Source organism: Lepidochelys olivacea (genome assembly GCF_965140295.1).
Source record: "Lepidochelys olivacea isolate rLepOli2 genome assembly, chromosome: 4".
NCBI classification, from domain to species: Eukaryota; Metazoa; Chordata; order Testudines; family Cheloniidae; genus Lepidochelys; species Lepidochelys olivacea.
Genome location: NC_140414.1, coordinates 149752978 through 149764983, shown reverse-complemented (window position 1 = coordinate 149764983; position 12006 = coordinate 149752978). Strand labels below are relative to the sequence as shown.

General features: G+C 50.0%; 1 protein-coding gene across 3 annotated transcripts in view; it reads left to right on the top strand.

Annotated features, from left to right (window-relative positions):
• The window catches only part of AUP1 (AUP1 lipid droplet regulating VLDL assembly factor), a 28884-nt gene that overhangs the window by 6100 nt on the left and 10778 nt on the right, over positions 1-12006 (top strand). For all 3 annotated transcript variants that reach the window (XM_084626486.1, XM_084626487.1, XM_084626488.1), the window contains exons 4-11: positions 636-823; positions 913-985; positions 5895-5968; positions 7176-7242; positions 9103-9208; positions 9583-9738; positions 9952-10115; positions 10552-10640. In XM_084626486.1, the coding sequence (XP_084482612.1) occupies positions 636-823; positions 913-985; positions 5895-5968; positions 7176-7242; positions 9103-9208; positions 9583-9738; positions 9952-10115; positions 10552-10640 (917 nt within the window). The remainder of the gene's footprint in view (positions 1-635; positions 824-912; positions 986-5894; positions 5969-7175; positions 7243-9102; positions 9209-9582; positions 9739-9951; positions 10116-10551; positions 10641-12006) is intronic.

Below are 12006 nucleotides of genomic sequence, written 5' to 3'. Positions count from 1 at the left end.
AGCCTGGATTTGTGCTGGACATGGCCCACCTTGATTACCATGCACGTTTGTAAGTTGCACTTTCATGACAAAGAGATTGCACTACAGTATGAAGTGAATTGAAAAATACTATTTGTTTTGTTTATCATTTTTACGTGTTAATATTCATAATAAAAAATAATATACCTTTTGATTTCAGTTACATCTCAGAATACATTATATATGAAAATGTAGAAAAACATCCAAAATATTTAATAAATTTCAATTGGTATTCTGTTGTTTAATAGTGCGATTAAAACTGCGATTAATCGTGATTAATTTTTTAAATTAGAATTATTTATTTTTTTAGTTAATCGCATGAGTTAACTGCGATTAATCGATAGTGCTAATAAACACTCTCCCCTGAGGGGACTTGTACTTTGTGCAGTCCTAAAGGGCAACACACTTTGGGTTGGGAGGGTGACAAATCTTGTAACCAAGGCCCCTCTTCTCCCATTCACAGCTGGGGGTTGTTCGGAGGACACTCAGCTGCTGTTGCAGTGTCTGGGGAGGGAAGAGGCTCTCACGTAGCCAGGACCCAAATCAACCAGCAGGCTGGAGTCTTAGCAGGGAGACTGGGTGGGGGTCACTAATTTGCCCTTGCTCTTCTCTTGCAGCCTGCACTGAATGGCACGCCGGGTTTCATCTGTTGGTCACGGGGATTCATGGAGCTGGGGGCGGTGGGGAGCCGGGCAGAGCTGGTGGATTCCCTGAAGGTGTATTCGTCCCATGGGGGGAATCCACCTCTGCTGCTGTTCCCAGAGGAGGCAGCCACTAATGGCCGAGTCGGCCTTCTTCGCTTCAGGTAGCGGTGGTGGGGGATGTTCCTGGGGACAGGACAGCTTTATCCCATCTCTGTGGCCTTTGTTAATCGCTGGGATGTTTTCTTTTCAGCTCCTGGCCATTCTCAATCCTGGACATGATTCAGCCGGTGGCTCTGCAAGTTCAGAGGCCCTTAATTGCTGTGGTGAGTCCTGAGGTATGGGGCAAAGAGCCCCTAGCCCATAATGGATGTGTACAGCTTAGGGGGGGTCATGGCTAGAGGGTTACTATTGCCCTTACTTTGCACCCTGTGGCCTACTGCTGAGCTTTGGGGTTCTTTCCCGTCGTGTCAAACTTCTCGGTGGCCATGTGAGGCAGGTGTTCTGCTTCCTCCCAGGGAATTTCACTGACATCAGCTTTGCCTCTCACACATCTCTTAAGTAATCTATCAACCTGCCTAGGCAAGGCTTTTTTCTGGGTCCCATCACTGGTATCTCAGCACCCCACCAATCTTGACACACTTATTCTCACAATACCCCACAAGATCAGGAAGCGCAATTGTCCCCTGAGGGACTTGGTGACTCGCCCCCAGGCACACAGGGAGCTAGCTCAGGTCTGCCAAGGCCTAGGCTTGCACACGAAGCACATCACAGTTCTCCTCTCGGATGCTCGTGTTAATATGTTGACAGTGACGCCGTTCAGTGGGTTGCAACCAAAACGTTTTCAGCTCCCTTGAAGCTGTGACTTTGGGCTTGAGTTGAGGGAAACTGATTGAACAGATAGAGGCAGCGATAAAATGGTGGGGTGAGGGACAGGAAGGAGTTGCTCTGTAATGGGCAGATGTGGATGGATGGTTATACAGCTGTCACATGGAGCCAGAGCTAGCATCCTCTCTTAGGCAAGCAAGGACACCCTTCTCCATGGATATTTGCTCAGGCTGAAATCTGGGGTCTGGGTCAGTCACAAGTGCAGATTCCCTCTCTGAGCAGCTGGGTCAGGTGAGGCCTACGAAGCAGGTAGGGACTGCACCTGGAAAGTGTGTTGTCAGAGCAGTTTGTCTGCCCTGATACCCATTAGACCCACAACTGAGAGTAGAAAATAAGGAAAGCAAAGGGACAGACACCAAGAAATAATAGACAAAAGGCCCCCACCCTACATAAGTCTCTTTCATCCAGGGATTGTCCCTGGCTGTCAGAATAACCAAGGAAGTTCCAGGAGTTCTAGCCACACAATGCCAGGCTGTGAGAACCAAAGGTTAATTGAGGGGAGCTGTTTAGGGACTAACATTTGCCAGCTATTATCCATGCAGTGCTCAAAAGGTCTGAGACCTGTGGTGCTGATTGAAAGAAATGTGACTCCATATCAGTTTTAAAATACTATTAAAACTATTAAACAAAATCCAGAAAATATCAGCTCAGCTTAGCTTCTGTTAATACTGCTAAACTAATCTACAAATAAAACAGTGTAACTATCAAATCAACCAGGTACTTTCAATACAGTATTTCAACTACATCACCAGACTAGTTGCATCACCAGATTAATACAACAAATAATCCACCTTTATAAAGCCTAGGAAGGAATCTGTGGAGGCAGCTGTCCATTTGTTCATAAACCCCAAGTAAGGAATTTTACCAGTTAATCAAATTTATAATTTGGGAGTGTTAAATATTTTAATACTGAAACCAAATGATCAAATGTTTAAACCACAGTTTCAGAGCCAAATACAAAGCTACTTCCTTGGCTTTCAGTTCTTGTGTTGTGGCACTAAGCCCCTCCTACCCCACCTTCCAACAGACAGTTTATAACAGATTCCAACGAAACTCTGACGAGCAGAAGTTTGACCAGTCTTATGTGCCAAAAGTCACACCTGGCAGTAATTTTTTTAGGGCTTCTAAACACAGACTGTAGGATACACTTTGATGGGTGTCTAAGACTTTAAAACTGAGGACCATTGTGGCTTCCCCCAGTGGACTCAGACACCCTGTGACAGCTTAAAATTAGGGAATGTAAAGGTTGGGACACCTCCCATTTAATACAAACAAAAGAGAAAAGGGAAATTCTTGACAGATGCTGCTGGAACATTGCTTCTTGCTAGTGGGGGTCTCCTTTGAGTGCAGGGAGAGGCTTGTCTCTGTCTAGTGTGGCCTCTTGATTGATGTGACATAAGTCACAATATTCAGTGATTTGCATACCACAGAGACTGTAAATCTGATCCTCCAAAATATCAAAAAGAGACAATATGGGACTACTCGGTGGGGAAAATGACATGATTTTACTGGAGTGAAAAAGTCTTGAGATGACTTTGTCACCGGTGTATGGAAAATTTGACCAAAAAATAAAAAAAAAGTCTTTGATTGAAGAGTCCTAGTAACAACCAGCCACTCAGCATTCATCCATTAGCAACATTAAAAATAAGTTGGACATCTTTTGGTCAAATTTTTTATTACTCTCTCAATCAACAATTTAATAATCTATATATGTAGGAATTAAGTTGTAAATCAAGCACTTTATCTTTGAAAGTTTCATCTTGATAGAGAAGTAACTTTAAAATCATAGCATCATAGAATATCAGGGTTGGAAGGGACCTCAGGAGGTCATCTAGTCCAACCCCCTGCTCAAAAGCAGGACCCATACCCAATTAAATCATCCCAGCCAGGGCTTTGTCAAGCCTGACCTTAAAAACTCCTAAGGAAGGAGATTCCACCACCTCCCTAGGCAACGCATTCCAGTGTTTCACCACCCTCCTAGTGAAAAAGTTTTTCCTAATATCCAACCTAAACCTCCCCCACTGCAACTTGAGACCATTACTCCTTGTCCTGTCCTCTTCCACCACTAAGAATAGTCTAGAACCATCCTCTGTGGAACTACCTCTCAGGTAGTTGAAAGCAGCTATCAAATCCCCCCTCATTCTTCTCTTCTGCAGACTAAACAATCCCTGTTTCCTCAGCCTCTCCTCATAAGTCATGTGTTCCAGACCCCTAATCATTTTTGTTGCCCTTCGCTGGACTCTCTCCAATTTATCCACATCCTTCTTGTAGTGTGGGGCCCAAAACTGGACACAGTACTCCAGATGAGGCCTCACCAATGTCGAATAGAGGGGAACGATCACGTCCCTCGATCTGCTCGCTATGCCCCTACTTATACATCTCAAAATGCCATTGGCCTTCTTGGCAACAAGGGCACACTGCTGGCTCATATCCAGCTTCTCGTCCACTGTCACCCCGAGGTCCTTTTCCGCAGAACTACTGCCTAGCCATTCGGTCCCTAGTCTGTAGCTGTGCATTGGGTTCTTCCATCCTAAGCGCAGGACCCTGCACTTATCCTTATTGAACCTCATCAGATTTCTTTTGGCCCAGTTCTCCAATTTGTCTAGGTCCCTCTGTATCCTATCCCTGCCCTCCGGCGTATCTACCACTCCTCCCAGTTTAGTATCATCCGCATATTTGCTGAGAGTGCAATCCACACCATCCTCCAGATCATTTATGAAGATATTGAACAAAACCGGCCCCAGGACCGACCCCTGGGGCACTCCACTTGATACCGGCTGCCAACTAGACATGGAGCCATTGATCACTACCCGTTGAGCCCGACAATCTAGCCAACTTTCTACCCACCTTATAGTGCATTCATCCAGCCCATACTTCCTTAACTTGCTGACAAGAATACTGTGGGAGACCGGGTGTCAAAAGCTTTGCTAAAGTCAAGATACAATACATCCACTGCTTTCCCTTCATCCACAGAACCAGTAATCTCATCATAGAAGGCGATTAGATTAGTCAGGCATGACCTTCCCTTGGTGAATCCATGCTGACTGTTCCTGATCACTTTCCTCTCATGTAAGTGCTTCAGGATTGATTCTTTGAGGACCTGCTCCATGATTTTTCCGGAGACTGAAGTGAGGCTTACTGGCCTGTAGTTCCCAGGATCATCCTCCTTCCCTTTTTTAAAGATTGGCACGACATTAGCCTTTTTCCAGTCATCCGGGACTTCCCCCGTTCGCCACGAGTTTTCAAAGATAATGGCCAATGGCTCTGCAATCACAGCCGCCAATTCCTTCAGCACTCTCAGATGCAACTCGTCCGGCCCCATGGACTTGTGCACGTCCAGTTTTTCTAAATAGTCCCTAACCACCTCTTTCTCCACAGAGGGCTGGCCATCTATTCCCCATGTTGTGATGCCCAGCACAGCAGTCTGGGAGCTGACCTTGTTCGTGAAGACAGAGGCAAAAAAAGCATTGAGTACATTAGCTTTTTCCACATCCTCTGTCACTAGGTTGCCTCCCTCATTCATTAAGGGGCCCACACTTTCCTTGGCTTTCTTCTTGTTGCCAACATACCTGAAGAAACCCTTCTTGTTACTCTTAACATCTCTCGCTAGCTGCAGCTCCAGGTGCGATTTGGCCCTCCTAATTTCATTCCTACATGCCCAAGCAATATTTTTATACTCTTCCCTGGTCATATGTCCAACCTTCCACTTCTTGTAAGCTTCTTTTTTATGCTTAAGATCTGCTAGGTTTTCAATCTCTCAGTGAAATCAGTTTAAGAAATAAAAATAGGTTGTATGGGAATTCAGACTTATTTTTCTCACAAGGTCTTGACAGGTCTGGAAAATCTTCAGGTTTTGTCTGGTCCAGGTGCTCCTTAGCTATGAATTGTCTGTGTAATAGGCATCCTAGTGCCCAAAACAGATCCAAGCTAGGTCGCCGAGTCCAACATGCTTCCTTACTATGATTCTGGCCAAGAGAGTAGGGCCTTCCTGTGAGTCCAGAAAATTGTTCATGGTCCATAGGCCTGAAGCAATTACCAGTCTTTCATCTGAGAGCATGTTCTCCTTCTCAGTTACAGGGGGCCGGGGGGGACACCTGTCTGCTCTGATGTAGGAGGGGGGCGAGTCCTGGAGCTATGTAATCAGTTGGTGCTAGTCGTCTGTAGGTCTCCCTGTCTCAGTCCCTCTTAGTTCTGCCTGGTGAGAAAGCATCCTGCCTGGATTTGCCTCAGAGCAGGTCTTTGCTGTGCTCCTCTTCCTTCCTTTGGGCATGTCCATGGCTGCCCCTGTCTCGCTGGCTGTGTGCGGCTCTGTCCCCAGCCGTAGTCTCACTGTGCTCTCTTCTCCAGAGTGTGGCCGACTCCTCCTGGATCACAGAGCTGTTCTGGACCTTCTTTGTTCCCTTCACAGTTTATCAAGTAAGGTACTATCTCTCGCTCTCCTTTGAGGAGGGGGGTGGGGCAGGGTCCTGCTGTGTTTACCTCACTCAGCTCTGCCGAGAGACCCTGCTGTATCCACTCCTGCCACTGCCAGTGTCAGTGCTGCTGGCCCTGGGCCTTGGTCCTAGGCTGTTCAGCCGGGTGCCGAGGGCCAGCTTGTCTGCTCTCCAGGTTCCTGATGTGGGAGGAGCCTCTTTCTGGGCTCCTGGTTCCTGAGTGGGGTTTGTCCCCTGTCAGAGGGAGAGGGATCCAGTACTGGTGAGGGGTGCCTTGGTCTCCCCGGGCCCTTTTCCCCACCTTTCTCTGCTGTATTTCCCTTGTCAGCTCCTGCCTCCTCTGCGCTTCCGTGGTTCCCTGCAGCTGGCTCAGCCTTTCCCTCAAGTCGATCCCTCTCCCTGCTGGGAGGCTTCTCCTGACCCTCCCCTTCTTCCCTCGTTTGAGCAATGCAGGCTGGGCCCCTCTCCCTGTGAATCCCAGGGCTTAAGCCATTCTCCTTCCACCCTCGGCTGGCAGAGTGGCTCAGCATGTCTGTATTACAGCGTGCAGCTCAGTTTGGGGTATCGGTGAGCAAAATCTCCCCAGCTGCTTGCCAGAGCGCAGCGTCTTGAGGGCACAGTCCCTGAACAGGGCCACTTGCTGGGCTCTTCCCCTATGTCCCCTTCTCCCTCATTGTGGCAGTGCGAGCTAAAGAGGAGGAGAGCCGGATCTGTGGGGGATCTCTCCTTCCCTAGTCTGAGGAAAGGGCCTCTGTTGAGTCCCTCCCAGAAGGGAGCCTGGGGACAGGCTGTGTCCTTTTCCCCCAGGCTGTGATGCACATAGTAGTTTTCCTGCCCACACCTTGTGTCTGACCCAGGTGCCTCTGCATTCTTGCTGCCCTCACTGGGGCAGCAGCTCCTCCCAGTCTGGGTCTGGGAACCACATTAACAGGCCACTGACACCCCTTTTCCGAACCCTTAACGCAGAGACTAAATTGAATGGGCCCAATTCCTCCCCTGATAGTGCCCCGCCCCCCGCCCCCCCGCCCACTTCCCTCTTCTGCCACACCTCTTGTTCACATTGCTACCCCCGGGGCGTGATCCTGTTGCTGGGCATGGGGAGCTCGGTTTCACAGTGGACTCAGGGAAGGGCCCTGGTGCCCAGGCTCTCAGCCATGCCAGGAGCAGTCAGCCCAGTGCCTTTGTCTCCCATCAGGTGGATGCCGCCTGTCTTCAGACAAGCTGATGAGCTGAATGAGGAGTTTGCGCTCCGAGTTCAAGAGGTAGGAGGGGCCTGGGGGAGGGAGAGCTGGGGCTGCTGTATTTGCAGGGCGTCCTAGAGGAGGGTTGGGACTGGATCAGTGGATGTGAGCCGTGCCTGTTTTGGGGACAGAGAGCATCTTCAGGGAGGGGCCAGAGTGTGTCTGGATGGAGTGGGTATCTCTGGGCCCATATTTGTTACCCCCCAATTTGCCATATCCTTCCATGGCCTGCTATTTATTTGCCCCTCCACAGCTCAAGGGGGAGCTAACTTCAGTGGCCAGGGCAGGCTGGCTAATGGGAATGTGGATATAGAAATGGAATTTACCACAGCCGAGGGGAAAGCAAAGCTCAGAGCTTAGTGTGCTGACGCTGGGGAAGACCAGGTCATCTCCATCCCAGAGCACGGAGAGAGCTGGCAGGTGACACTGCTATGGTGGTAGCAAGGATTTCTAATAATCTGTCAAATGCAGGGTGGTGCTGTCTGGCACCAATAGCCAACAAAGTGCCAGTATTTGTTTGTGGCGATCTCCCTGTTACCCGCGCGCTCTAGGACACCCTACCTTTACCCTTCCGTGGGCTCAAGGCATAACCCAGTTAATTTAGGCACCCCTCCCTTTCCCAGTTCCTACAGCTCTGGGTGAAAGGCACCTACCCTTTCCCAGTTCCTAGGGCTCGGCATAGTCTTCTGTAGGTTTGCAGGCCTTTTACCAGCGAAAGCTCCTTACACAATAATACAGTAATATCCTTAAACTCTATTTATTAACAGTTACCAAAAGAGAATACACGTTATAAGCATACAATGCTTGCCACTCTCAATAAGGCAGGCAAATTTTTCCTGGTTGCCAGTCAGGATCAGGTTGTCCAGGGCAGTGGTTCTCAACCAGGGGTACGTGTACCCTTGGGGGTACACAGGTCTTCCAGGGGATACATCAACTCTTCTAGATATGTGCCTTGTTTTACAACGGGCTTCCATAAAAGCACTAGCGAAGTCAATACAAACTAAAATTTCATACAGAAAAAATGAGAGAGTCAGCAATTTTTCAATAATAGTGTGCTGTGACACTTTTTTGTATTTTAATGTCTGATTTTGTAGGCAAGTAGTTAAGTTAGGTGAAACTTGGGGGGTACGCAAGACAAATGCAACTCCTGAGAGGGGTACAGTAGTCTGGAAAGCTTGAGAACTACTGGTCCAGGGATGCCAGCTTCTGCACAGTATAGTTGGTAGGGTCTTGAGGTCTGGCACCTCTGATCTTGGGCTGTATCTGAATTAGGTTCCAAAGAATTTCCTTTTGGACCCCAGTTAGTTAAACTTGAGTCCTGGTTAGCGATACCTTAACCAATCATTTTAAACTAAAGTACTACAAAATAATTTTTTGACCAATCCTAACATATTGAGAAACAATTGTTTAACCAATCGTACCCCATCACCTTAGTTGATTTAAATCTTGCAAAATTAGTCACGAGACAGACAGAAACAATCAAAGAACCAGACAGAGTCCCTACAGATAAACAGTAGAGAAGTGGGGACCATAAAGGCATAACAATAAAGAAGTAGGGATTTCGCTATCACAACTGTTGATAAGTGATTCCTTGTCAGACAGAATGCAAAACAAATTTTTTTTTAAAACATCTTAAGATCTGTTTCTTTATCTGGTGGTGATGGACAGGACAGGAGCGCTGCCTTCTTAACTGCCCCAAAATTCATTGTTTTAATGTAATTTAGATGGAATGGGAGCATGTGACTTTCTGCTTTTTAGCTCCTGTCCTAATGTGGCTGCAGAAAATGGCCTCAGACTTTACACCTGGGAACGTACCAATCCCCGGATCTTGTTTCCCTGGGTGTGTGACTCTGCTGACTCTCCCCTGTGTGTTTTCTGTAGCTCTTGGCTGTGGAACTGGGTGTGATTTCTACGCGACTCACTGCAGCGGATAAAGCCGAGCATATGAAGAGGCTGAGACACACCCCGCCTCACCACCTTGCCCCAGGTGTGTGTCTGCCCTCCTTGCTGTGGAGCACGTGCCTGGGCTCTGGCAGAGCCACTGTGCTTCCCACTTTCTCCCTTGGTAGCTGCCCCAGTTCTGCTGTTAAAGCTTCACACCTGGGGGAGGGAAAAGGACATGGTCCTCCAGTGCCAGCCCCCGCCCTGGGGAAGCAGGAGGCACTCCTGGGAAAGGGTGTTACCCCAGCCTGCCTGCTCCAGACTGGGATAAGGGCAGACCTGGTGAGAGGGGGGGTCCCCTCATTGAGGCTGTAGGAGCTAGAGACGCCAGTGGGTCATCTCTCCCCTGGCCAGCCTAGCTTGGGGCCCTGCACTCTCCTCTTGGCTGCCCATTAATACCCTCTGTTCTTACTCCTGCAGCCTCAAGCCAGTCCTTGGTTGCCAGGCCCAGGGCATCTCCCAGCCTGGCTGGTGTCGGGCCTCTTGCTGACGAGGATGTGCGGATCACGGAGATGGCCCAGCGGGTCAAGGAAGTGCTCCCACATGTGTCTCTGGGAACCATCAGGAGAGACCTGGGTAAGCGTGTACCTGGGACCTTCGTGCAGACCTTGTGGGGCAGAGGCTGGTTGCTGCCCTTCGTATCCTTCTGTCACAGAGCTCCCCAGCACCCGGCGTGAAGGCCTGGGGACTGCTGTGCTGTGGGGCTTGTTGGGACATGGAGAACCCCTGCACAGGTATCTTAGCTTCAGCAGCAGCTCCCCTTCTAACTGAGCCCCTGTGTCCCCACAGCCCAGACCAACTGTGTGGACACTACCATCGCCAACCTCCTGGAGGGCCGGGTGCCCCTCCTCCCTGAGGACAAGGAGCCGGAGACCGGCCTGCTTGCTCCGTCTACGTCCCAGACTTCAGCGGCTTCCAGCCCTCAGTGCCCTGCAGCTTCATCCTCCTCCAAGGTGCCTGCTGGCGGGACATCGAGAGGGGGACCGGGGAGGCTGAATCCGCTGGCCACAGGCCCTCTCAGGGCTGCGCGGGGGCCTGCCCCCAAGAGCTGGTGGCTGGGGTTCGAGAGAGCTGGGATTGCTGAGAAAGCAGACAAGTCAGGGCCAGGAACAGGGCTGATGGGCTGCCTCTCCCTCGCTAGACCAAACTCATGGCCTGAGTGTGTGGAGAGCTGGGCACTGTGGGCTGGTTTGGCTGTGGTCACCCAAGCTCCAGCCTGTGATACTAATGGGACTGGAGTCTTCTGCAGCCTCTAGCACAGACTCTCTTAGTGAGAGGTGCGGGCACTGAGGTCAGGATAAGGTGGGTGGGGACGGGCGGGCACTGGGCTACTTGGCAACTTGCCTGGCCATGCAGTGTGGCTGCTCCCTGAATGCTCTCTTCCCCCAGCCGTCTATGAAGCTCTTTGCGAAGTCCCCTGTGGAGAGGCATTTGTCCCTGCAGGAGCGGAAACATGTGCTGTATGCCTATGCCAGGAGGTGAGTCCCTTCTGTGTCTCAGGACCCCTGCCTCTGCCGTGGTCACAGCAAGGGTGGTTGGCATTTCCGGGGCTGTATCTGTATGCTGTGCCCTGCTCTGGGCAAGGGTGCTGATGCCCAGCTGAACTCTGCCTCCCAGCACGGGACGGTGGGTAGTGGCACAGAGCTGTGCACAAAGCAGGCAGGGAAACGTGGCTGGATTTGGCTCCTTTTCCAGCATGTGACCCTCTCGTGGTTCTGGGGCAGCTCTCCCCAGTTTGTTACCACCCCGGAGCCATGGGTCGTCTCCCTGGGCTGGACATAAGGTTAGAATCATAGAATATCAGGGTTGGAAGGGACCTCAGGAGGTCATCTATTCCAACTCCCTGCTCAAAGCAGGACCAATCCCCAATTTTTGCCCCAGATCCCTAAATGGCCCCCTCAAGGATTGAACTCCCAACCCTGGGTTTAGCAGGCCAGTGCTCAAACCACTAAGCTATCCATCCCCCCCTGCTGTCCACTCCCTGCTATATTCAATCAGTAAATTAAAGGATAGGCATATAATTAATGCCAGTCCATGTGGTTTTATGGCAAATGGGGCTTGTCAAGCCTGATTTAATTCTTTGGGATGACGAGTGTGGTTGATAAAGGTAACTGCACCTGTAATGTGCCTAGACTTTAAGGCATTTGACTTAGTACTGCACAACATTCTCATGAGAAAATTAGCACCCAGTGTGTGGCAAAATGGGCTAATGAGGTCCTGGGGAATACAAACCTGGGGAGCCCTGAGTATGCATAGGAGTAGAGTGGGGATTCTCCTGTCCATGCGGCATTGGTGCAGCCAGTGCGGAAACACAGCCCCAGCTCTGTGGCAACGTTTTAAACAAGGGTGTTGGAAAACTGGAGACGATACGGAAAGGAGCCAGGGTAACGGTTGGCGGGTGGAGAAAATGCCTGGCAGCCAGAGACTTACAAGCTCATTCTGCTTCGCTCAGTGAAAAGGAGACAGGGAGGTGACTTGATTTCACTGGGAGAAGATCCTGTGGACTAAAGGCTCTTTAATCTAGCCAAGAGAGGTAGAACAAGACCCACACTGGAAGTCAAAGCCAGACCTATTCCAATTAGAATTAGGGCCCGTGCGGGTGATTAACAGTTGGAACAAACTCCTGGGGCAGTGGTGGATTCTCCATCTCTCAGGGATGAGAGAAAGCAGGTGCAGATAGAGCTGAGGGATGAGGCTTTCCCTGTGGAGAATTTGACTCATTGGTACAACGGGGCTTCTCCAGTTCTTTCAGAGCATGTATCCGAGCACTTTCCTCAGAGCGCACCCAGAGCTAATGACCATGTTGTTTTGCTTGCAGAGCTAGAGTGCAGTGTGACCTGGGCT